Source organism: Ciconia boyciana, chromosome 9 (assembly GCF_034638445.1).
Source record: "Ciconia boyciana chromosome 9, ASM3463844v1, whole genome shotgun sequence".
Taxonomy (NCBI): Eukaryota; Metazoa; Chordata; class Aves; order Ciconiiformes; family Ciconiidae; genus Ciconia; species Ciconia boyciana.
In genome coordinates, this window is record NC_132942.1 from 41,990,744 (window position 1) to 42,017,672 (window position 26,929).

General features: G+C 36.2%; 1 protein-coding gene across 2 annotated transcripts in view; it reads left to right on the forward strand.

Moving 5' to 3' along the window:
* The window catches only part of CDH13 (cadherin 13), a 521,177-nt gene that overhangs the window by 337,244 nt on the left and 157,004 nt on the right, over positions 1–26,929 (forward strand). For both annotated transcript variants that reach the window (XM_072871837.1, XM_072871836.1), the window contains exon 7: positions 24,932–25,110. In XM_072871837.1, coding sequence (XP_072727938.1) covers positions 24,932–25,110 — 179 coding nt within the window. The remainder of the gene's footprint in view (positions 1–24,931; positions 25,111–26,929) is intronic.

Sequence of the window (26,929 nt, forward strand, 5' to 3'; positions counted from 1 at the left end):
TCCCAGTGTAGTAAATGCAGGAGTGCCCTGCTCTGACTTTAACATTGATGCTGTTGTAAGCTGTTGATTATATCACCTGAATATTTGGCTCTTATTTTGTACTGGTTAAAAATTATACAGAAAACACAGACTGCTCTAAGAGACTATAAGCTTACCACAAGAAAAATACACTATTCTTTTTTTTTTGTGTCTTTTTCGCCTTTCTAATGGAATGCTTAAGGAAAAGAATAGAGGCCATCCATGTGCTCTACATGTCAAATGGCTAACAAAGAAGAATGTTTTCCATGCAGAATTATAGATGGAGGGCTTCTGATTATCACTTCTTAAATCTTTACACATAGTGCTCTGGAGCTTGATTCTTACCGTCTTTCTTCACTCTTACTGTAATTCCTTTGAAAACAGTGGAGCTGGGCTAGTCCAAGGCTTTGAGAATATGTGACCACATTTTTCCTGCTGATGTTGGTATTCAGTGTTCTCTAGGGTCCCTCTTTTCTGAATTTAGAGGAGTTTAAAGGATACCATTGTGACATTTTTAGTCACAGACAGTCCTCTTGATGGAATGCTTTTTTTGCTATGCTTATTACAGTCTGTTTTCAAAGAAATGCTGTTGATTGACAATCTGTATTCTTTTTGACAGAATGATTTCACTTTCTTTCAAGCACAGTTTATTATATGGCATTGAAATTATAGCACTCATTTTTTAGAAATTAACTTCTTGCTGTATGCTTTCAAGTTTGTATAGTTTCTTTATCCAATAAGATACTGAGGGCAAAATATTAGCTTTTTACATTGGAGTAAACGGAAATGCCCTCTGGCTGTCCCAGCAGGTCCTAGAGAGGACAAAGTACATGACATTTAAATTGAGACAAAACTTTTATTTACAATCTACCTCCTACTGAGTCACCTTTGAGCGATTGCTGGACTCCCTGCATCAGGGACATGTATCACAGGTATACCTCCCTCACCAGGAATCTGTGAATATTAATTACAAATGCATGACACAGGGGACGCAATACTCTGGTATCACTGCTTCCTATGGACCAAGCTAGATCTCATTCAGCTCAGTGGAAATACTTCCACTGGGTTTTGGTTAGGGTTGGTTCAAAGCATGAAGGAAAAGGCCTCCCTGCTGGGGAGAGCTGAAGTCTTTGCAGTACCATGACTGGCTGTCTTTGCTTAAATGTTGGTGTTTATATCGGTGTTGAATTATGTAAAGGGTTATTCTTGTAAGAGGTAGGCACATTTTCTAATCTATTTTAGTGTATTTCCCCATAATAAGCTGCTGAGAGCAGTTGAATATGTACCAATGGAAATATGTTTGGCCCTAAGAGGGAAACCAGTGTCTGGCACTTCGATGCAAAGATAACAAGCTGCATGAGTATTAAAAATGCACTTTTTACTGGTTTAGAGGGAAGCCAAGAGTGAGATTATCTACTCATGAGAATAGTGCTTATTTGCAAGGGGATGTATGCAGTGCCTCTTAAAAGTAATACCTTCCCATTTCTATTTCCTCCCTCTCTTTGCTTTTTCTTCCTTACTTTATTGATCTGATGTGCTTTTGCCCAAATTGATCCCTAAGGTTATAGATCAGCCCTTTAAAAAATCTCCTTGATAAATGTGGAGACTGGGAATACCTTTTACAGCAAGAATTTGGTGAATTTTTCTACTTACAATGTGTGCAAAAGCTGTAGAGGTAGAATTTGCATGTGATCTTCAAAATATCTCATTACACCATGGGAGTGAACTAGTTTAAAGAAGCCATTACAAGACCTGCTCACCTGATGCTGGGCAACTCAGATAGCAAGGCAGAACAGTTGCCTTTATACCTGGGATTTAACATTTCAAAGCTTCATGTACTAAATATTGATTATAGAACAGTGTATTAATTAGAGAAACCTCTGATGTTTTCTCAGTACTAGAAGATTCTTAAAATCTTTCTTTTTTTTTTTTCAAAGACAGAATAAAGTTAGACATTTCCAAAAAATTATTTAGAAAGAAAGATAATTTAAAAAATTAAAAAATCTTTAGGCTGCTCACGTGCTATTAGCACATTAATATGTAATTTCTCTGCTGTTTTCCCTTAAATTATGGCTATTTTATGCATGTTTTAGGTGAAGCTATTGCACCTGCCAGAGATTCATTCTTATTACCAAGCTAACTGGACAGTTAGCTTTACACTGACTGAAATATCTTTTTGTTTTCAACCTGCCTTTTCATAAATTTATTGATTCATTCACAAGTAAGGACTTGTGTGATTCATCAGCTTATCTCGCTAATGAATATTTAACCTCTTGGTGCCACAGAGGGTGCCTAGGTTGTGAGTGGTTTGTGCCCCAGACTTTCATATTATTACTCCATCCTTGCCATAGAAGAGTATTTTGCCAGTGAGCTGTGCTTAGTTTTTTGCCACAGGTAATTTCTTCCTTCAGAATAGTACATAAATAAAATATTTGTTCACGCTTCTCTCTGAGCGAAGTGTACAGAGGAAAATGTTTACTCACTTATGCAGAAAGTGATATCTGTTGCAAAGAGTAAATCCTCATTTTCATATTTAATGAAGCCATAATCAATGGTAATGGATGAAGATTGCATTAAAGAAATCTTAATGTTCCTCTCAAGGGAAAGTCATTTTACTGGAAACAAGCTAGTTAATCAGCCTCAGAAAAACTATATATGTTTTATTATACAGGCAGGTTTTCCAAGGACAAAGTAGGAAATGTAACAAAAACATTAGGCAATTTTCATCTTCAGAAATTTATCACACATGGCATTATGTAGATTTCCTCTCTGAAACACACCGTACTAGTCGTCTTGTTTAAGTTTACAAACAAAAAGGGCTGACATTAGTAAAATATTTATTTCTGCCCTATACTTTGTGTGATTTTCATGCAGATGCGGTTAAATTTCCTCGTTAAATGAGTCTTCATAAAAGAGCTAAACAGGAAGAGTACAAAGAGCAGTAGCCAGTCAAATATTTCCCTCAGCTTGTGTTATATATTTACATAAAAATTTAACTTCAGTGGCTTTATCTACAGAAACTCCACAGAGGTTTATGCAGTGTGATGCTCATGTGCATACCAAAATCTTCACTGCACTGGGGAAATAAGGATCAACAATTTGGCATGATCTGCTGGTTGGCAGAGCATTAGCCACTCCCTTCATGCCACTACATGACTGGAGGACTCATGCTGAGAGAGAACTGCCTGGATAACAAGCTGGGTAGGAAAAGTCTTGCAGTCAAACACTTTCTTCTGTCTGGATTTGGACTGCCAGTCCCATCTTCCCTGTGGCACAAGCATGAAATTATTTAACGTGAACCAGCAACATTCAGAAAATATTTTACTACTGAGATTCTACCATAGGACTGAATGACCACAGATGATATATTGTTACAGTTGAAGGACAGGACTTGTTTGGCTAAAGACTTCAGTATAAACCTCTTTTGTAGAGTAGTAGTCTGTGGTTGTGATGGTCTAAGAGCATGAGTAGCATATGTTTGTAAGGGAAAAGAATATTTTTTATTTGTCCAACAGAACTGGAAGCAGAAGACTACCTTTGGGCACCAAGCCCTTTTGAAAGGTACCCTTGAAGTAAGAGAGATGTGCCCAAAAGCTTTTCTGTTTTCTTCGAGTTGTATTATTTAGTCAGTTAAGAACAATACTGTTTTTCTGCAAAGAAAGTTGGTTTGCTTGCTTTGGAATTCAATGGGAATATGAGTTCATACTCATGCTATAGAGGACCTCTTAAGGTAAAGGAGTTACCTGGTCTTGGGTTCAGAGTTGTTCAGTGAATATAACAGCCAAAGACCTCCTCTCTGGAATAGCTATCACCATTACTATCAGTACAAGGAATGTTTTAATGGTATAAGCAGGCAACACGGCGGCTGTGGAATGCCACAAGAGCAACCGATGGGGCACCTGGCTGCATGGAGACTGCTTTTGATAAGCTTTGCTTGTTCCTTTGACTGGGGAAATGCAAAGACACATTGTATCTTCATCTCCTCCCTCATTCCTGGAAGACCTTTAGTATTAGTTTGATATTGCTGAGAATCAAGTCCATTTCTTCTGCGTTTGGAATAAAAGCTGAATCAGCCTTTTCAGCTGATATGTTCAGAATGAGCCTCATTTCTTCTACATGTTTCTTGAAGCAGTTTGTATTATGTATACATAAGGAGAATAGATTGTTTTGCAATTAAAATGCAGCTGAAAATCATTGATCTGCAAAAGAACAGTATGGAGAAAAAGAAACATTGCTTATGGTTTCGAGCAGAAGCTGAGAATAAAGCACAATCTATAGTGTGCTGTGGGACTGCCGCACTTCTAGTGAGTCTCAGACTATTTATAAATGCACTACCTATTGGTCAATGCTGCATGCTGTAGAGGGGCAGAAGGAAGGAAAGGAAAATCTGGACTTCATGTCAGCAAAAAAAGTATATTGGAAATGCCTTTAAAAGGAAATGTTAATGTTCTCACATACGTAACCTGGAGAGAAAAAGAAAGTAACAGCATAATGACATAGACCTGAACTTGATGATCTAATTGGTTTTCTGACGCTCTCATTTCTATGATTAATTTTAAGAAGTCTTTTCAAGCTTGTGTAGTTGTGAAATAAATAGAACAAATTGGAAATGTGGAAACTAAATAAATAATGATCTGCTCATCATATTAATATTACTGCTGTCAGCAGTAGTAACATTTATTTAACAATTCTACTGCAGTAATATGAATGTATGTATAATAAAATATAGTCTGTCTTTCAAAGAACTTGATCCTATGTCATCACCCCTCCTAAGTCATCCTCCATTCAGAGAAAGACTTATACACAGCAGGAGAAGTGTCACAATCCTGGAAATATTTATGTGGATGGTACTTGGGAACCAGCTTGCTTGCTAATGTGGATTTAAATTTAGGACCTTAAAATTCTGTGGTTACTTAATATTTGAAGAAGGTTGAAACCTGCCAAAGCAATACCCCTTCAGTATATCCAAGGGCAGGAAAGATGATGACAGTTTTATGTTGGTCTCATGCTGATATATTTCAAGAGGTCTGTATTTCCTTCCAAAACCTCTGGCCTACCTTCTCTGAATAGGTTGTGCATAGCAAAATAAACATTTTTCATTTTATGTAACTCTCTAGCAATACAATAAAAGACCACTAACCCATTGCACAGTATGTTAAATTGCAGTGATTCGTAAAGCAGTATGACTCTGCATGCCCCTTGAATTGATCACCAGCAACAGCTTTTCATTCACTCCTTTTCTATGTGATGAAACAGGCTCTGAAAATTATGCAAGGATAAATAATTTCGGCTTTCAGAATCAACATTAATAGATTTCCTAGATTGTCTTTTCAAGTTTCCCTGCTCATATTTCCATTTAGTTTCATCTGTCTTGAGCATATTTCTGTAGTACCCTCTGACTCTAACATAGGAGGGCTTGGCATAAGTACGAGAGCTCTTCTTGCTGCTAGCTTAACACTAACTGGACTTGCTTTACCCACAGTCTTTTTTTAAGGGCAATGCTGCAGCTCTTAGGGTACTGAATATGAATGACATCTCTGTGTCAGCATCTTTTCTTGTGATATTGCCATCACAAGGATTCTTGATGGACTCAGAGATCACTCACTTCTACCATACCTCTAGGGCCCTTCAAATAGCCCTTTTCCACATGATTCCCTCCATTGTCAGCAAGTAAATAATATCTAATATGAGTGAGGAAAAGATAATCACACAGCAGGTGTGATGCCATGCCCCCTTATGAATTGCCCAAGCCTGAACATCACCACGCTGTGCAAGAGTCTGCCACCAGAGCCAGATGGGTAATAGTTTTTGTTAGCAGCACAAGATAGTGAAGTAGTTGCTAGGGTCGTGTTTCACATACACTGTTGCTCAGGATGGAACTAATTGGCTGCCTTCGTCTTTTCTTTGATTTCTGTTCAAAGTCCTTTTGTCTGTTCCATTAAGGACTGGAAGCACAGAGATTGCAAACGAGTCACTTTCAAGGTTTCAGACAGTCTAAACAACATTTTAAGGTGGTGAGTCGTAAGCACAAGTATCCCCCTCTCATGAAAACTCTCACTTGCTCTATTACAAAAGCATAAATCTGTTACTGATTATAAGGATTCTGTTTAAGGGAAGGAATTAAATAGTTTTATCTTACGGCAGGATGCCAGGGATATTTGTACTGCAAGTTCTCATTTTGTGGTTTAAAAAAGTGTTTCGTTACTGAGCATAGAACTTTTTATATTGCTGTAGGGAATTCACTGATCAGGAAAACATTCCAAAATATCATAAAGGAAAATTAGACTTGTAGGAGATTATGCAAATGAAACTGTTTTCTTACAGAGGGAGAGGGATCTTTAAATCTTTTGTTTAGGTTTTGTATGTTTGCCTACATGAAACAAATTGGGGAAATCAGAATTTTTTTAATCTCCTTTTAAATTCTAGTGCTGGTTAGTATTCTGTAATTAATTCTCTGTTACTATGTTTAGGAATTGAAACATTAAATGGAGATTTTACTTATACTTTCTAAGGTGCCTCTGAACATAAAAGTCAGTATCTTACATTTTGTAGTTATTTATGGCTCTTTGTCTTACACATTTGTATATTTTTTTCAAATATTCTAATTGAATAAACCTTGTAAAGAATCAATATAACCAGTTTTGTACAGTAGAGTTGCAAAAATATAGTCTTTTGGAATAACAGATATATTTATTATAATATCATGTTTCAGTTTCCAGAGATTTTAATGAAAGTATTTTCAGAACAGGAGCAAAAATGATGTTTGGTTCCTCCTGTGTAATAACTGTGGTGTATTTCTCAACATATATCATTTTTCATTAATTCTAATTGCTTTTGATGCATGCAGCAAAACCTGAACAATATGAATGCTATATTTCCACTGGTTACTTTTAAAAAGCATATGTATTTTTAATTACCATAGTTGGCTGATCAGGTAAGAGTTCAGGTCTTGACCAGTGCCTTTGGGTGAATATAATATTATTTCTACTTAAGAAAATGAAATCACAAGTACCTGAATTTCTCAGAAATTTGATGGACTGTGTAATCTTCCGTCTTTAAGCTCACTGGTGCAAAACCATATGAATAGGTCAACGTGTCAATAGTGAAAAACTTTGATGCCTTACTGGTAACCTGTGTGAAATTAATTTGAGGTCCCAGTCTTGTTCCCAAAGTCTGCATCAGAGGGAATAAAAAAAAAAAGTAATTTGGAATTGACATTCAGCAGTGTAGTAGAGCATTGTGTATGCCATGGGTGATATCATTACTCCAACCTGTCCAGAGCACCATTGGCATGCATCAAAAGAGCGTGAAAGGAGAGCTTGCAGTGTTACCTTCAAATTCTGTAACTGCTTTTTCCACCACTGGACAGTTATATTTTCTGTTATTGATGATAGAGTACTAAATAAATAAGTGCCTGAAATATGAAAAACAGAAAAGGAAGCATATTGCACTCTGTAGGAAGAATGAGCACTGGGGTAGGTACGTTCTTCTGTAGGGCTGTAGGAGTTTATGGGATCAGTTAGCTGTTGAGCATCTTAGAGATGCACAGGAAGCAGGGCATATGGGAAGGACATTGGCTACAGCAGCTAAGAGATGATGCTAAGCTGCTTATTTCATGAGAGGTTCTTTTGGTATTATTTGAGTCAAGCCAGATAAATGTGGATAATTCAACAGATGAAAATGTCAATGAAAAGAACCCAAGTTTGAAACTCATTTGCACTGATATAAACTAAAAGTAGCTTCATTAAAATCTGTTTATTTATTACTTTTTCCTGTATCTATACATCTATTTTTTATATGTTATACCAGGTATATATGTGTGTGTGTGTATAAAATATATATAGTTAGCTACATTACATATTTTAAATAGTACTATTCAAAATGAAATCATGTCAAAGAAAAACACACAGGCAGTTATAATTGTACATATATTAAAATATATCTCTCTGCTTCAGAGAAGTACATTTAAATAGATTCCAGTTTTAAGAATGTATGTACTGTCAGTTCTTAAAGCATTCATTTGCTTTTATGAGCCTGTAATGCTCCTGTACTATTATTCATAGTGTCATCGCAATATCGAGAAGTCAAAACTTGCAAGAAATTACCACGTATCCAGTATCGCAGTGTCTCCACATGCGGTAACTAGGACAGAAGATAAAATGAAAATATTTTATAAAGTTTGCCTGGAAAATTGAAAGTCATAATTTATACTCTGTTTCTATATAAATGCCTTATAAATGGTTAACCAGTCTTGAATAAATCTTTCATAAATGTTTAATTGAGGGTTACTGGGTTGATTTTAATTATGGCTTATAAACATCTGTAGCATGCTTAATTTATAATCTAATTTGTAGATATGTACATAGATCTCACTGCTTTAGAAACAGGCACACAACTAGAGAATGAAAAATTTTCTTAACTACTTTTTGCTAAGTGCTTTCCAAATACTGTACACTGGTGCCACTTCGTAGCATTCCCATTCAAATCCTGATGAAGCGATGCCTTCATGATGTCCTACATAGAACAGCTCAGAAGCATTTTTATCCAGTGCCCAGATCTTGGCATATTGGTGAAGAAAGTATTAGTTTAAAAAGAAGATTTTTGAAACAAACTATAAGAGTACATTCAATTACATTGAATTATTCATGATATAACTTTCCGCCTGTACAGAGGAATGTTATTGTTTGAAGCAGCAGGAATTGGCTATATGTGGAGCTCAAGTAGTATACACAGTAGATTCCATAACTGATATGCCAACAGAACATTTATCAATTTATTTTCTACATGTAAATGTGATAATCCCCCTCTGAAATTAGCATAACTAGGTCATTTTGCAAGTGGGATGCAGCTGAATGATATTATGAACTACTGCTAAGAGTGCTAAATTGGAATAAAAACTTCAGTGGTGCTTTTCTGCAGCCTCTACTACGTGCTAATTTTGCAAAAGAAAGAAGTGATTTATGGACAGAGTCTAAGCAGAGGATGGCAGCACTTTTAATTTTATTTAGTACAGAACCCAGCCATGAATGTTGCTTCTAGCAAAACTATCTTATTTCCTGCTCCAGGACCAGCAGCAGATTCCCAGCCAAGGGTGGGGGGAAAAAAGAGAATTTTGGCTTAGGCTGTGTTTCAGGCACCAGAGTGAACCTATTCCAGTCAGATATAGGCAGCTTAGTTATTCAGCTAACAACTGCTTTATGTTATCTTTGTATGCAAAATGTCAGTGTAAATGATAGAAATGCTGTAGCATTATCACTTGCCATCAAAAGAACCATTTTGTAATTGTCATTTTTCATGAACAAAAGCAGCTTTCTTCATGAAATGAAGAAAGAAAGCATATTGTATATTATGTATGTATGTACAGACACTTAACAATTCTTGAGAAAGTTGGGACTAAGTGGAAGGAAGTCAGCCTACAACGTAGTTTGCATAGGACCTGTTTCTGGGAGCCTCCACTTTCACTGAAGGAAGTTTATAACTCTCATTTTATTTTTTGCTGTTGTGTTTGATTCCAGCAAATAAAAAACTGGTTAGTAGACTACGATATTTCATGGTACATGAAACTGAGAGAATGGCATGCTACGAAGGCAGTAATGTAATGCACAGGTTGTTTATTTGTTAAATGCCAAAACTATATGGAACATTAGAGGAGATTTTTCATTCTGGGATTTTTTGACAGGAGTTCTGAATGCATCTGGAAGTTTCGAGTGAAACTTAGTCTCAAACAATGATCACTTCAAGGACAGAAAATATCCCTAGTATTCAATATAGAGAAATAAATGTTTATCTACAAAGTCTTAATATGTATTATTAAATATATTCTATTTGGGACAAGAATTTATGTATATTTTAATATAGATGGTGTTTTGTTAACCAGGGAAAGTCTGAAGAACTCAGAAAATATATACAGAAGAAATCACATGCCTGATATCTTTAGAGCTTAATTTCTTTGAGAATATTACACTCTTAGCACCATGCAAAAAGCTGGGGTATTAGCACCTGCATTTCTGTGCTTTTGACACCATAACCTTATTGTCACCAGTTGTGTAGTTTTAAAAGTCAATGCTTGCATAAGTATACATGACTGTTTTATTTATTTTTTAAACTTTATTGGTATTCTGTGTCTTGTAAAATATGCCACCTTTTATTTGCTTTCGCAAATTATCCATTTGGTTTAATTCTTAGGTGCACTGTGTCAACAGATATATTCAGCGCAAAGAAGATCATTATCAGATCTGGTTGTTATAGGCATAGAAAGTACAATATGCTTAACAGAATGCTGCTGGGATTAGTATCAATGGGTTATTTCATAAGTGGCATGCAAGTGAATGAAATTACAAACTGTTCCCTCTTTAAAGCAGTACATTTGAATAAAAAGCTAAGGGAATTCCCTGAACAAAAGAGTTTGCAGCTATCTAATGCATGTTTCTGGTAATGTAATAAAAATACAGAATAACTTCATTTGACATTGGTACATTACATTGGAATACCTATCTCTTCTTAGACTTTCAAGATCTGTCATGAATGTATGATTTAAACTACATTTTTTCAAATTTGACACGTAATCCATAGATACAAATCACTGTGGTTCACTTATGACTCTCATAGGTATTTTGCTGTAGATAAACAGACATAAAATAATTATAATTTAAAGGTATCAAAGTCAATAAGTTTTCGGATTTGTTTTTTTGGTGGGGTTTTTTTGGTGGGGTTTTTTTTTTCTTTAGCAGGTGTTAAGTTTGGGGTTTTTTTCAGAAGTTACTGGTCTTGCTAAAAGTCAAGGAATTTACAATATAGCTGTAGTAGGGATTCCATGGTCCTCTTCCCTTGAGTTTGTATCAGTATCATGAGTAATAATATACTGATGATCTCATTCAGTTGTGAAGTGTATGGTAGTGTCAGGGAAAGATATTAGCAGACATCTCAGAGACAAAAACTATGACTCAGTACTGACCTTGACTTCGTTGACTAGCAGGGAAGGGAGCTGTAAATCCAGGGAGATTTACAGCTGGCATCCATAGAAAGTAGGATTTCATATAAGTTAGTGGAAAAACAAATTAATAAATCACAGACGCACAAGGGGTATAAAGCAAAATATTTCTTTCTTGATTTTTCTAACTAAAGTTTTGCATGGAAGAAATCCACTCAAACTCTCAGAGATTGTATCCTGAAGGTTGGTATCTTTTGAAATTGTCATTCTTCCATATACCTTGCAGCGGGGCTCCACTCAAAATTATAAAAAAGCTGAGGCAGGGGGAAGCTTTATGCATGAATTTGACAAATTATGTTTACAGATTGCCTTTAAACTTGGTGGTATATTGCTATTGACATTTTCAATACTGAAAATTTTAAGGGAAAAAGTCAATGGGGAACCCAAGACAGGGCCACTTCTGTCTGCTCCCAAGTCCCATTTGCTTTTCCATTTACTTCTAATAGGGAAAGAAGATGGGTGGAATGGACATTCGCCTGTTATGGCTCCATTCAGTGCATCCTTTCCACAGGCCAGACTCACCTTTTCCCCAAGAGACAGTATTTCACTGAAGTCCTAAATTTGAAAAGTAAAAAGGAAATGAAAAGCTCAGCTGTTATTCTTATATGCCTGATATATGCCACTGAATACAATAGGACTGAACTACTAGTATGCGTTTGGTGTCCTTGCCTACAAAAATTGTCCTAACTGAAATCAGATGTTTGTTTTGGGACAGAAAATGATCTTCTACTTTGTGGAAGAACAGGTACAGAGGTGGCTGAACTAGTTGGCTGTATAACACTATGCCCATTTATGGTGCCCTTCAGCCCAGAAAACAGTCCATAAGTCTGCCTTCCTACAGTTTAGGACTCAGCCAGGTATGTATAGCACCACAATATGGGAAAATAGGAAAAAAGTAGCCAAAATGGATACCCAAAGGCAGATACAGCTTCATCCATTTGCACTCCAAGCTGCCCCACACTTGAGCCAACTCCACACCAAAGACCATGTTGCCAGGTTCATATGAAGTTCCCTGTAAGATGAGAAGCTGAGCTTCTAAACCAGGGAGCAATGAAAGTCATGGCAGAAGCAGAGCTTATCAGCACTCTTCAGATATGGTTTATAGCTTCTGGACCTTATTTAGATCCCTGCCAGCCAGCTTGGAGAGTGAAGGAACAAACCCACTTTTGCCTCAGCTAGCCGAGATGTGATTAGGAAACATTAAGGAAAAAAGGGCTCAGAGAATTAGGAGGTTTTAGCAGTTGAATTCAGTTCACCGCAAGCCATGTGAACCGCTTCAATTTTAAGTGTGTTCAAGTTGAGGGCTGTGTACTTGGTGGAAAGGTAGAAGTGTGTTGCCATTTAAAATCTGTTTCTGGGTCTTCCTTCTTGACACAATATAGCACTGACTGATGCTTGTTTTCTTTGAGCCTAAAAAAGAATACGTGCATATGTATAAATATACTTGAAAAAGCCTGTGACTTAATGACGCTATATTTGCACACAGCTCCCAAATCTTTATGTTCTCTAAGTATCCAATTGCTGACAGTGATATATCGTGAGCTGTTCTGTGCTTAATTATTAATTTTACATTAAGGAGTTCCACAGTCAATATTTAGATGTTTTATGACATACAGAGCCCTTTCCATACCCATATTTTCTCTGCAGGGACATAATGTAGCCCTTTCAATACTAAATCAATTACACACAAAGTTGAAATAACTTGATTTGTTGCTTAAGGTCCTTTCCTAACATGATGCATCAATTCTAAGGGAATAAGAACAGTGATATCATGGCCTGCTGTTAATCCTTGCAGACCTCCACTTTTCAAGGGTCAAGTGTCAGTGCAGACTGTAAAGCTGTCCAGCACAGAGCTGGGGCAGGCCTCTAATGCACTTCCTACAAACATGTTTTCCCTTCAGCTGTAAGTAGTCATGAAGTGGGAAAGAGAAAGTCTTTTAGAGTGTGTGATACTAGAACAAAAGTACAGGAGAATCATTTTATTCTAACACTGTTTTCTACATCTGTAGTGATGGGCAGAATTAATAGGAGTGATATCACCTATTTTAAGCTCCTGGGAGTTCGATATCTTTTCTGAGTTAGATTTCCTCCAGAATTAATCACTTCTAAAGATGCTTCATAGCACCTTTCTTAAATATTTAGCTTAGAATGGGATGAACTGCATCCAAAATTGCCGGTCCCTCTCCAGTGACTGGTAAGAAACTTTAAAGACTATATAGCTGAGCCTAAAATGGTTGTAACTGAGTGAAACTAATCACACTGTCTAACCCCAAGCTTGCTGAACTTTAGTGACTTAATCAATTACTTAATTCAGGAAGGAATGTCAAGGCCCCTACCAAAACCATATACCACACACCCCAAAGTGTATTCTTGTTATACAGAGAGAGTTTTTGAAACCTGTGATTTATAAGATAGTTTCAAATACCTGCATTAAAATGATAGAGCATACTCTTTCAGCATCTGAATAATTTATTAAATTCGGCTATCAGTGGCTTTAAAATATAATTTAACCAAAAAAAGAGGATTTTGAGTAGGGCTGCAAAGATTTCTATATGCAGATATTTCAATCTCAAAATGGGGAAATGGCTGAAAAACATTCTATCTTCTATTATTTTAGAATGCTATTAGGGAATGAGTTGTTGCTATGGACTTGATTTTAAAGGCTGACCAATTCAAAGTGTAGGTTTCCAGAATAACTGATTGTGTTTATCCTTCCTCATTGTGGACTCCTTTACTGTGGGAAGATATTGAACTTCATTCAGAAGAATCTATGGGGGAAGAATGAATCCTTTTTAATGGAAAGGATATCTTTCCGAGACATGCCTTATGATCCTCTGTAAAGATTTGTTCAATACTAAGTTTGAGACCTTACAATCAAATATTCCCCTTCTGTTTGTAGTTTTAACAGCAATTACTGCATCTTTGATATGATTTATCTAGAAAAGCGCAATGGACTTAACACAACTCTCTGGATGAAGAACAGGGAGTAGTTGCCTAATTCATTTATTGGGTCTAGCAATGAAGAAGTTCATTATGAAATATTGTCTAGGCAGGATGAATTTTAATAACTTCAACAGAGTAGACACTGGGAGACCAACCAAATAATTTATCCAGTAGTTCATCTGTGGGAGGGGAGAAAGAAAACCTAAACTCACCTAAAAAGATCTTGTATTAAGACAGAACCACTTATCCCTCAGATAAAAACTTTCAGATGTTTAATAGATCAAATGGCTAGGGCTTGACTATGAAATCAATACAAAGATGAAATGATACATTAGAATGAGTGTGTGCTCTGGTTCCTACAGATGAAGCTAGAAATTATGTAAGAAGATTTAGCTCCTCACTATGAGGTCTGATTCTTCTTTCATTCACACTACTTTTATAATATTGAAGCACCCTTGCTTTTGTGGATTAATTTTGGGTTGATGTAGATGATGAGAATCACAGTGATAGAATCATGGATAACAAGGATGGGTGTTTCAATTATATCCCCACTTTGTAACATGAGATTAATGCACAACCAGCTCATATTAGTTAAAGAGGCAAAGGATAAAGACGAGGACTTCTAAGGTGCAGTTACTGATGAAGTGTATGTTGGTGTATTGTCATTATCCTATATCCATGTGAAAAAATTGATACTTGTATAAGTTGCTGGTAGCAAGAAGGAAATGGGTCTAATATAGAAGAGGCACAAAAAAGGCACAGATCATCCTTTTGCTTTTCTCTTTCATTTCACATATACTGAAGTGAGAAATTAGGAAGGTAAAAAGGGAATAAAGGCAATGTAATGCTGTGTATACCTAATACAGACCTTCAAGGTCATTCCTGTATTCCATAGCCTCACCTAATATAAATCTTTGCTTTAGTAGTGCTGGGCTGATTTAGATCAACAGAAATTCTGGCCCGCTGTCTCAAAAAGCATTTCCAATCAGGGAAGATTGACCTTGCACTAAGAGATCTTATTAAAATGTAATATTATTACCTTTTAATCAGGAAGGATGCCAGTGTACCTTACTTGGACATAGAAGAATAGTCTAAAGTGGTTTCTGTAAAGTAATGACATGTTTTTGATTAAAGCGCACTGAGACAGGGGAGTATAATTGCTGCCTTTCTTATAAGATATTTTTAAGAAGCCAGTCAATTCCTTTACAAAAGTAGGTAATTTAAAGAATGAGATCTTCCATCTATGAAGTGTGGCCCTGATCAAAAGACTATTGAAATCTGTGAAAATATTACCTTCTTAGAAAAATCTCTCCATTTTGTTGTTGTTCTTGACCAAGTCCTAATGCAGAGTACGCACACAGAGTATGTAGCTTGAGTTTCTTATTACCTATTCCACACAGACTGTATTTTTAGTGTTTTAAAAAAACAGACACTTACTGTCAATACATTACATTGCTTTTTTTTTAGTTTTGAAATAATTTGTTGTTGGAATGAAAGGAAAAATATTCTTCTCATTTCCTTTTCATTTTTGAAATACTATTAGATTTTAATATACTACTGATTTAAAACCTACATTTGTCACTGATCTCTTTCATTTCCATGAATTTTATTTAACTAGTTTCACTCCTGCCTTAAAGACAGTCCTAGCTTAAAAAGAAAATATGACTGACAAACATCTCTATGTTGGAGCTGTTATTGGCATGGGATTTCTCCATCAAAAAAAAAAAAAAAAGCAGTCCGAAGTGTTACCTTAATTCTTTCTCAGCTAAGGTATGCCCTCACAGTGCAGGGTCTCTAGTCCATATTGGTGGACCTATTAAAACACACTGCTGCTTCCTCTCTACCAGTGCAGTCCTTTCCAAAGGACACTGGTGCTGTGAAAGGGTTGTGGGCTAGAATATGGCTAGGATATTTACTTGGCTCCAAGAGCTGGTAAGTGCTGCTAGGTCTCCAAATTCTGAGGCTTTCATGGCTTGATGGATAGCTGAATGTGAACTAGGTTCCCAGTGATTAGCTATGATTTGTTTAATAAGGGCTAAGAGAAGAGTCTATACTTGTTCTTGTTGCTGTTCCTGTAAATATTCAGAACACTAACTCTTCTTGACAGGGCTGGATGGAGACAAGGTGAAAGTGGCTTTGAAGTGAAAGATGGCCAGTTCTCTCCCAGAAGTTCAGAATGCAAATAATTGACAATCCTTTTTTACTAACCTAAGTGAAGTCTCTGAGACATCTATTTTCTTTTCTTCATTTATCTTGATTAAGAATGCGTCCCTGCTTAGAGGCTAGGAGAAACTGGATATTAACTTCTTTTCTGGGAGAAAGTTAAATGATTAATCTAATTTTGTCTGGTTTATTTTCTGTCTTGAGGTTTAGGGGAAGCTTTCTACCACATTCAAAAAGTAATTTCTCATGGGTATTTCTGGATATGAAATTTACATCAGACTTTATATATTTGTATTACTTTAAAAATTGCTGTCTATTAGCAATTTGCGTTGCTCTGGCCAGAACTATACCACCCAGGTAAACAGGGAAGAGTAAGAAGAATGGGAAACTATTAAAGAAAAGGTAGAGAAAAGCTAAAAGAAAACATTTGGATTATAAAACAGAGATAAGTGCAGAAAATGTATTTTTAGTAAGCTCTCTGCTTAGCTGTTCTTGACTATAAAGTTTGCATCTGCATTTAAACAGCTTGTATACGTCTGAAATCAAATTTGAATGATTGCAGGCAATTCCAATTTTACATAGGAACTAGGAAAACAGTGTGGTGAATCATGTGAGTTGTAAGCATCTCTGACAAAATGTTTCAGCTGTCAAACAGTGCAGATCAAAGGGCTGAGTGAATAAGCAAGGCGCTCTAGGCAAGAGGTGTTGAGTCTCAGACTTTTTACCTCTTATAGATTTATAAAAGGTGAGGAAAGGCTTTAGCATCCTCCATCTCCACTGGTGCAGTGATGGTCTGAAGTTTAGCTGGCTATTTTAGGCATTGGCCTATCTCCTCTTAGGCTTCGAGCTACCTTTCTGGCAGGTGTTTGCCAAATGCACTTGTCGTGGTGATAAGTTACATAGGGATTGTGGAAATTTCTCCATTTGAGGTTTGCAGAAAAGAAGCCAGTATTCTTCTTCTGTATCTTTTCAAGAATGATCCTGCATTGTTTTTAGGGGGGTAAATTTAATGATGTTTTAATGTCTCATCTAGCCTTTATTTCCTGTGATTTTTCTGATTGACTCCTAGTGCTAGCCAAACTCCAGAGTTAATGTGGGTCCTCTGTGTTTTCTGAGTGTGCCTAGGGCTGAGTCTTACTCTTTGTATGTTGAATAGCTATTCTTTCACACATAAATCACTGTTCTGTCATATTCGCCTGCTGTGAGATGTTCAGTGCGTATCATCATTTACATTAAACCATTTACTTCAAGAGAATGTCTTATATTGCTTTATGAATTATGTTATCTGACATATAATATTATGTTATGAATTGGCAGTTAGAATATTAGAACAGTGGGACTTTTTATAGCTTATGGTCATGATCCAAGAAGTAATTCATGCCTTTTCTTAATAGACTTCACTGGTCAAAAGGGAAGCAGACATGAGTGTGTGACATTTTTACTACGGAACCAGAACTTAGGCAGAATCTTAGTTAAGTAAAAAATCTTTGGTGGTTCGCTTATTTCTGCAGCCTTTTCATATCTGGAGGAAGGACATCATTTTTTCATCTACAGCTCTATTGTTCTAAGTCCTCTTTCACTAAACTTGTAATTTCCAGTCCATCTGAAGAGGCTGTATGTGAACAAGTGTGATGACTTCCCCGTGTCTGAGCAAGGAAGGCTTGTTTCCTGAAGGGGTAACAATGATGTTAAGTAGAACTGGGAGAACTGTTTAGGGGAAGACAGAGTTGTAGCAGGTATAATTCGGTGAGGAGCTTCTAACAGCAGAAGAGTAGCCACTATTCCTCTCCTCTCCTATTTCCCTTGTTCCTGTTATCTGGAGGTTTAGATGCACATTTAAGAAAGGATAAACTTGGTTCAGGAACACAGCACAGCACTTTCTTTCTCAGAAACCCTGTGTGTTAAAATATTAAAAACTTTTATTTTTTAAATGTGAGAAGTTAATATTTCTTTAAAACTTGAGGAGTTTGACATGTACTCTGAAATAGAGGAGAACATTTCCACCAACCAGCCCTGTTCCTCTTACATAAAAGCCTTTAATAGCTATGTCACCGCATATCAAGGTTTCTGTTGTTACTTCTATACCTGTATATGTTCAGATGAGGGGGAAGCTTAGTAAGTAGTACACTTGGCATAGAGAAAAAACAGCCTATTGCTTTCCCTTGATGGACTGACTGCTTGGAAATAGTTTTTATTTTTGAGATTGAATATAGATATATGATGAAAAGAAACAGGCATGTAAGAATAAGAAGCCATCTGAATAAGTTAAATTTTAGCATGTGTTTCTATCCATCTGTCTGGCAGTCAGTCCCTCAAAACTTGTGAACTCATCACTCAGTTTCCACTAATTTTCTCATAGGGATAAAGTTGTCTGAAGGAGTACCTGAAATTCATATAAGTCTCATGAAAAGAAAAGAGGAGAAAAAGTCCTATTAATGGTCTTGCTAAGGGAATGACTGACTTCAGCCCCTCTAAGACATCATCTTATCCATCCAGGAGATGAGCCTTTGGACAATACCAGATAGGAAATGAAACTTCATTGATTTTACTCCTTATTGAACTGCCTATTTCATGCTATCTGTAGTCTATCAGACAAATGCAAAGACTATGTGCATTTTTTTTTGTGAGGGAAGACTGCACAGTGTCTAGAATGTAAGTTATCCCAATCGGGGACCACAAGTTTCATATTTTGTACAACATAAGATCTGTGATGGGGATCTTAGTGTTATGAAAGGATAAATAATGCTTTTTTTATTTGCTTCATAATTTCTTGTATCTGCACACAGTAGAGCATAAGTTTCAGTATACTTATGCTACCACAAAATTTCATAACCTGGTATGTACTGATAATAGATGCATGATTTGGGAGTCCTTGGTGAGGCTAACAATTTTCAGTGTTTTCACCCAACAATTTTACCCTAAAGAAAGAAACATTCATAGCACTAGAGACAAAGCACAATATACCAAAGTAGCATCCACATCATGTAACTTCAACTAATGCACGTTCATTTACTGACATTTCATATATCGTCTCGCCTGGAGCAGCAGGTACCTGAAAGCTCTTAACGTTGTTTTCAGTCACGTGACACTCTACCCTACACTATGGCTAGGGACAGTACTGTATATAACTCATTCTCAAAAACTCCCAGCAGTGAATAATTTATTCTACCAAAACAGCTGTCTTAGGAGAAAAAAAATTAATACTAGTTTTGCTAAAGGTTGACCTTCCCATACATCTTTACTTTTTTGTCATAATGTTCAACTAGGAATGTCCCATTATTTCTTACGCAATTTATATGCTTTCTGACTGCATTAACTCTCTATCGGTAGTAGCAATTCTTAAGAGTTCTTCATCACTACTTAACATTACTGAAGTTTCTTTTTTGTATCAACAGAAGTTTGTTTATTATTCATGCCATAACAGATAGTTCACCAGTGCATCTCTCCATCTCTCCTGCTGACTGCAATATGTTGGCATGCCCAGTGTACTGATCAGTGATCAGTTTCTAAAATTCTAGTTTAAAAAGTATACACATATCCTGAATTTGGCAGACATCTAAATAGACAATATGAAAAAGTTGTGCAGGGTACAAAATTATTGCCCTATACAAATGTAAGATATGCTAAAAGGCTGAACTCATTAATTCTTACTAAATGTCTTCTCTATTGAGCAAGGCCTTCAAGTTTTTAATAACACGCATAAATTAATAACTGTAATAACTGTAGTTGCAATTCAAATGTACTTGATTGGAACCATAATAGACCTTTCTTCTTATATTTGTTTTGCTTCCCTGGTGCTTGTTGTCTTTAAAGTACAAAAAGACAGTCAAACATGTAATTAGTTGTGATGAGTATAGTAGTCAGGAGGGTATCCTCCTTCGCTCCATTTTCTGAAAGTTGGTGTCATTTTTTTTTCTGTAGTAATAAATGTAATGTGCTCTAGAGACATAGGTAACCCTCTTGATTTCTTCCTGTTTCATCCCATTTTACATTTTTTGTTCTACTTCTTGGGTTAAAATAGCTTTAGTTGAAAGTATACCATTGTGCAACTGATTATTATCAGTGTATGGAGGTATATCTGAACTTGTGAAGAAGGTGGAAATAAAACTCGGCAGTCCTGTCATGTTAATTAGGAAAGTAGACCCTTCCCTTTCTGTAGCACACGTAGAAACCATTTAACATACTGAATATACTCACAAAAAGAGCGAAAATAACATGAGAAAACTCCAGTGTGAAGTTTTCGAGCACTGTAGCTCTCATAAATTTAAAACTGTTCAGTCCTTGAACTGGATAATATTTTAATGTTAGTATTCAAATTCAGAGTCTTCTTTTAAGGCTGTAGGGTTAAGACACTTGTTCACATTTAATCAAGCTAGAAATAGGCCTCACTTCCACTACATTCCAGTCCTTTTTGTAAAAACGGCAGCTGAATATAATAAATAAATAACAGGTATAGGGGGTTAGTAGTAATCTCATCCATCAGCTGAACTGTTCCTGATGCTCTCTTGGCATCTTGACAGAAAAAAAAAAAAGGCACTAAGAAAAAAAAAATAAAAGAAAGCAAGAAGGAAATAGAAAGGTTATTAAGGGCTAAATAACAAAATGCCAAAGAGCTTTTTCCCAAGAAACCATCTGCTCCAATCACCACAAAATTGTGCAAGCATTGTGTTTTACTTCTTAATGCCTAAGAGGAGTTTTTTGCCAATATTTCCAAGCCAACTTACAGGCCGAAGGAACAATCAACAGATTGATAGCTGCAGCCTCTAGAGCAATGACTTGACTAGTGGGATATATGCTGGGAGGTGCAAGTGGAGCTTTAGAGTGATTATAGTAATCGTGAAACTGCCCAGAAGGTGTGACAAATAAACCATGAATATTGAAATACACCAAGGCATAACTATACCTTTAGTGAGAGAGACTGCCTCAATGAGTATCTGCACATCGTCGGCAGAACTATAAAGTTGCTGATTTTGCAGACATTTCTTCCTCAGCTTGATAAGTTAATATATATTGTTTAACATGATAATGTAGCAAGCTGTTGTTTTGTGGTTTGAAAGCCAGCTGCATTTGATTGATGCCAGGAATGGAAGTATTTATAAAATGACACTGAATTAGAAGTAGTCAGTTTATGGGTCTGGGGAAATGAATCTTTTATGAAGAATAAAACTTTATGATGAAGAAGTAATACTGAGGAAGCGTGCATCTTGAATTAAACTCTTTTGGACCGGATGTATGCTGTAGAGCCTTTTAAAATAAAAATTTGTGTCACTATATTTTTAGGAAAGAGATGTCTATACATGTTGTCTTTTGTGCTGGTCCAATCCCAAATGTATGGGCATGTGTGTTCTCTCTGTGAACACATCAGCTAGGATAGGAAAGTTCTTCCCTGGAAACACAGCTATCAGACTTCTCCAAAAGATCTCTGGCATATATTTTAGCTGCTGGTTTAAAGCTGTTGTGATTTTTGAGGCATCAACCACAAATACTAGCCCATTCTAGCTTTTTTGTATATGTGTGTGTGGGGGGGTTGTTTTGTTTTAATGGAATAGAATATAGAGTAGGTACCACTGTGCTTTGAAATGAATGGACAGCACTGAACTCTGGTTAGTTTGCAAAGCTGCTTGTGAGCACAAGAGCATAAAGGATATGTTTCTGAGGACAAGCCATTCTCAGCATGGCTGCAGAAACCTAGCACCAACATTCAACTCAGTGCAAAGGCTTCCTTTTTGTTTTCAGCCACGGTATTCAGCAGCTCCTCTGGTGGTTGTAGCGATGCGAGCATATAGGTGATGCGTAAAGAGGTGTAGTTTTCTGTATTGATGTTCATGAAGAGAAAACAGGCACAACCTTACATAGACTGTACTAATGCGTAATGACATCTAAAGACAACCCCAAATTTTATGTGCATTTTTACATCTGTTATATGAACTTGTGAGAATAGAATAACTTTTACTTAACTGTAAATGCCACTTCAATGGTAGCTAGAAACCAATATCTCAAAACTTTTGACAAAAGCAACATAGAAACAAATGGTTCTAATTCTCTACAGCTTTCCTCCTGGAGCTAGCATCTCTATGCAAAATATATGTAAAATTCTGCTCTTCTGAGTTGCTGGAATTTCTTATCTGTATGCACCAGAGGAATGATTGCACAGAAAAAGATAATGTCCAGCAAATTGAAAGGTTAACAAACTGCAGCTGGCAAATCAGAATCAGATTCAGCCATTGTATTAAGCCAGTTTTATGCCAGAGTAACTTGAGATTTGGAAATGTACATCAGATCTTAAAATCTGCATGTGCCTTCCACAGTCTTGTCATCAGAAATATTTCAGTAGAACTGTCTAGGAAAGCTGTATAAATAGGATTTCTACCTGAGTATATATTTTAATCAGTTTCTAAATCTCTGCTGAGCATCAGCTCATCTAATAGATTAATAATGGTAGCAACTATATATTCATTTAAAATATAGTCTAATGTACTTGAGTATAGCAACTTATTAAATTGCATTTTTCAGGAAAGAGTTGCGTACTGAAACCCATTGAATTTCACTTGTACTTGGGCACTCTTTAAGATCCCTTGAAGATTTGCCTTAATTCTTATTTATTTCACTGAAGTCTTGTCACTTAGGAGATCTTCATGAAACACATTAACTAATATGAATATAATAATCTTGTTGAAACGCGATAAACATCTAAAAAATAGCAGTGTGTTGTACTTGTGAAAAGAGGGTGAATCTTAATTCTTCAAAACAGAAAGCTGCTCTTTTGTCTTTTTTCTTCTGAAGAAGTCTCAAACAAAGTAGGTGAAAATATCAGGGCTAGGATCATCTTGTAATACCTGAAAACATGGCGTGGTATCCAGTGGTAAGTTTCTTTTTGAGCTGTCTGACCTTTAATCCCTGGTGAATAAAACCAACATGCTGTCAGATCTCTGTTATTTTTCTCAAGGGGGTAACTCTGCCTGAAGTAGCAATGAAGCAAAACCTTTGAGAGCTTATATTCAAGGTCACTCCAACAAGAGGCAATACTTTGTACTCTGGGAAGTACAGCAAAAGAAAAAAAGAAGAAACATATCTAAACAAGCCAGTTGTGTTTGTTTAACAGTGAACCAGGCAGTTGTTATGTCAGGCTATAAATGAAGCTGGGTTTGTTTTTACTTTTACCACAATATTTCATTTTTATTTGAGTTTTAAGCGATCTGTGCTTCAAGGCCTTCACAAAGAATATAAACTCACTGTTTATCATTTTACATGAATGAGATATATTTCTGTTCTGCAGGCACTTCCAATGTAATGTCTTAGGCCTTGTCTGTACCAGAAGGTTTTAATCACTTGTGGTTATTTTGCCACAAAAGGCTATGTGGATACTGAGAACAGATCATATGGCCTTACAGACCTGTTAAGAAATGAAACTGTTGTATTTGAAATGTGTTTCATCATGATATTTTAAAATAATACTTGCCCACTGGAAATCTACAGTGGAAAAGAAAGGGTTAACCACCACATAAGAATTAACCTCTAACAAAGAATTATAACTAATTTTGACATTGTGACATTGAATTTGACATTCACACATTAGATAATATGGTTTCAGTGCTAAGCTACTTAAATGTAAACTGTATAATCGATGGAATTTGATAAATTGCTTAGTTGGGATTTTTAGACAAAAGAATGGATACCTTCCTAGATTAATTATTTGTATAAAGTTTGCTAATACCTTTTGCATTAATTTGTTACTTAACTTTCATTCACCATTAAAACTAGTTTGTTGATTTGATCATGACTTTTTTGTTATTTGGTTGGATTTTATTCTTTCTTCAGGTCAATATTACCAGAAATACTTTAGGTTTTGTGTGATGATATATTACTTTTAGTTAGATTTTTTTAAAAAAATAATGCGTACATTTATACCTATAAATGAACTGGTTAAGAAATCGTAATGGTCCAGGGGTGAATATCTTATGGTTCAGCCCAGGTGCCTACTTACTTCCTTTCTTAGGTTCTCAGTGTACCTTACAAAAATAAAAGAATGGTATGACAGAATTTTGTAGGCTATGTCAGCCTCTGGTGTGCCTGTCTAAGGGAGAGGAAAAGACTCAATCCTGTGATGCATGACTATGCATTCCACTAGCTAAGCAGAGAATTGGCACCATCTCAGCCCTCCCTGTATTAACTGTGATGCAGAAGTAGAGTGAGGTTTTTCCTCTGTACATCATTTAGGAATCTGTGCAGTCAACAGCGTTTACCTTATTGCACTCTATAGCAGAACTGTATGCTATAGGATTTGTTACTGAGGCTGATACAATAAGCCCATAAATTTGTACAGGTTGAAATTAGAATAACGTAGGCTCTAGTCATTACAAAATTTCTTATTGATGGAAATTATAATGTCCAACTAATTCTGAAACTGTGCAAGACTTTAAAGTGAAAATAGAGACCTTTCTCTTATTTCAGCATTGTCATCTTCATCATAAATATCCTGTAGACGTTCTACCTGTAGAATTTAAAGTGAAAAAGATACATCTGTAGTTCATTTAGTGAAATGCAATTAATAAGGATGGCAACAAAGCATACAAATATGGGGAACTTATGTTAGAGTAATATGTCTGTTGCAAACCAGAAACACTAGTCTTTTGTTGTTGGCTCAGTAGCAAGTAAAAATAATACAAATACAAGTACAGACTAAATATCAGGTGAAACTACTTAGTGGTCTTGATGAGATAATTACGTATTGTACCCACCTGTTCTCACATGTGAAGGCAGCATGATTTTACATGTTCTTGCTAACTGCATTCTGTTGTCTGTCCACCTTTCCCTTAGGAACAACTGTGATGCGTATGACAGCATTTGATGCTGATGACTCTAGCACAGACAATGCTCTTCTGCGATATAACATCCTCAAACAGACACCTACTAAGCCATCTCCAAATATGTTCTATATTGACCCAGAAAAGGGAGATATTGTTACAGTGGTGTCGCCTGTACTGTTGGATCGTGAGGTAAGTGAACATTTTCCTATCGCCAGTCTGACATTTTAGTGTTTGTGCCTATAATCATCTTCTGTGATGTGAAAAGAGGCTCAGCGTATTGCGGGGGTGGGGATTCAGATGTTCAACTTTGAGGAGTCTTTTAGGAGTTTTGTTTATTTCTTATTTGGGAGTAAGAAGTTACATGCTCTGATCAATATTTATAAATCTAGTAGTTCATAATTTCTAGGCAAGACATTTAGTGTTGGATGGTGAGAGCAAAGATCTCAGGAATATGTGGAATTCAACTTCGAGTTACCAATTGACTGTGTGGAAGTTAAAAACAAACTAACTAACTAATTGGGCATATAGCTTGCTATGAGATTGTTACAATTTGGTGCTTTAAATACTTTTCTAGAATTTTCTTTTTATTGAGTGGACTTAATGGACTAATTAACTTGGTACCCCATAGGCAAAAAATGAAAATACAAAAAAGGAATAGTAAAGAGACAGGTAGTCTGCATGTGATTTTAAGGTGAATTACCATGGGGCCAAAAATCTATGTTTATTATAGTTGATTAACATTAGGAGAGCATAAATTGATAGCAAAGAAAGCTTAGGTATGATGATTTCATGTTCAGAAGATAATAAAGTAGAGCCAATCTGTTAAGACAAAGGTTTAGTTATCAGAATATATGAGATCTGGGCACCAATACAATGATGACCTAAACAGTTACTCTGTAAACCACCATTTCTTTTGATTATGTAGCCCCATGTGCTCTTAGGTTCCCAGAGACAACCAAGTTATTTTCTTGCAGGCTGTTTCAGGTATGTGCTGATTTACTGAACTTGTCTTCTAAGTTGGTTTAGATTCAGGACTGTCCAATGTTCTCAATATTCAGCACATTATTTCTCATTTTAACCAGAGGAAAATGATGCCCATACCACTTCCTATTTTAGGTGAGTAGTTTTTCTGCAGGCGCTTCCAGCAGCAGATATTTAATGGGTAAACCGGACACACAGTGCAGCAAAAATAAGGTCTGGGCCTGTAGATCTCTCTTTAAGTCTAGAGGGATTCCAATTCTTTCATACTTGTGTGGCTGGCCACAGAATCATGCCCAAGTTAAGATTTATATAATCACTACCTCTTTGCCTCAAGTTCCCCTTCTAAATTCATTGTTTCAGTTGAAAAGCTTTACACTGTTTTCTAAAGCCAGGTTAGGTATTTTTATTCCTAATAGATAACCATTCCCCAGATTAAACCAATTTACTCAAAATTAGAAAATCAATGGAAAGGAATGAACATGCCTGCTTTTCCTAGTATCTTCCAAAGGTCACTGGTGATTCATGAAATAATGATGCTGTCTTCATACAAGAAGTCTGGCCTCAATCGAACGGGTATTATGGCTGGGTAGTATATCCTGAAAGCAAGATCTGAATTCCTCATGATTTTTAATAATAGTGGATTCAGTACCTTTACTTTGAAGGTGACATGGCAAGCTGCAGTCTTGAAACTGCAAAGTAATTTTTGTTGTTGCTGCTGTATGTTGTTGTTGATGCTGTATGTTTTATGAGCCAAAATGTAGGGCTGTGTAAAATTTTAACTCTAAAAACAAGCATTATCTGCAGTTGAAGTCCAGTCTAATATTGTCTTGTCAGATGAAAGGCTTGGGAAAAAGTATGTTTTCCATTTCTTCACAAGATGCTCTGTATTGTGCTCTCTGTCATCTTTGTGGGTTCAGCCTCTTCTCCCCCTTCCTGTTATGTATGTCTTGTGTAGAAACTGGTAGTCATGCCTCCTTTTTTAGATCTGTGGAGGTAGCCGTTCACGGTCAAAGATGTATAACTTTTA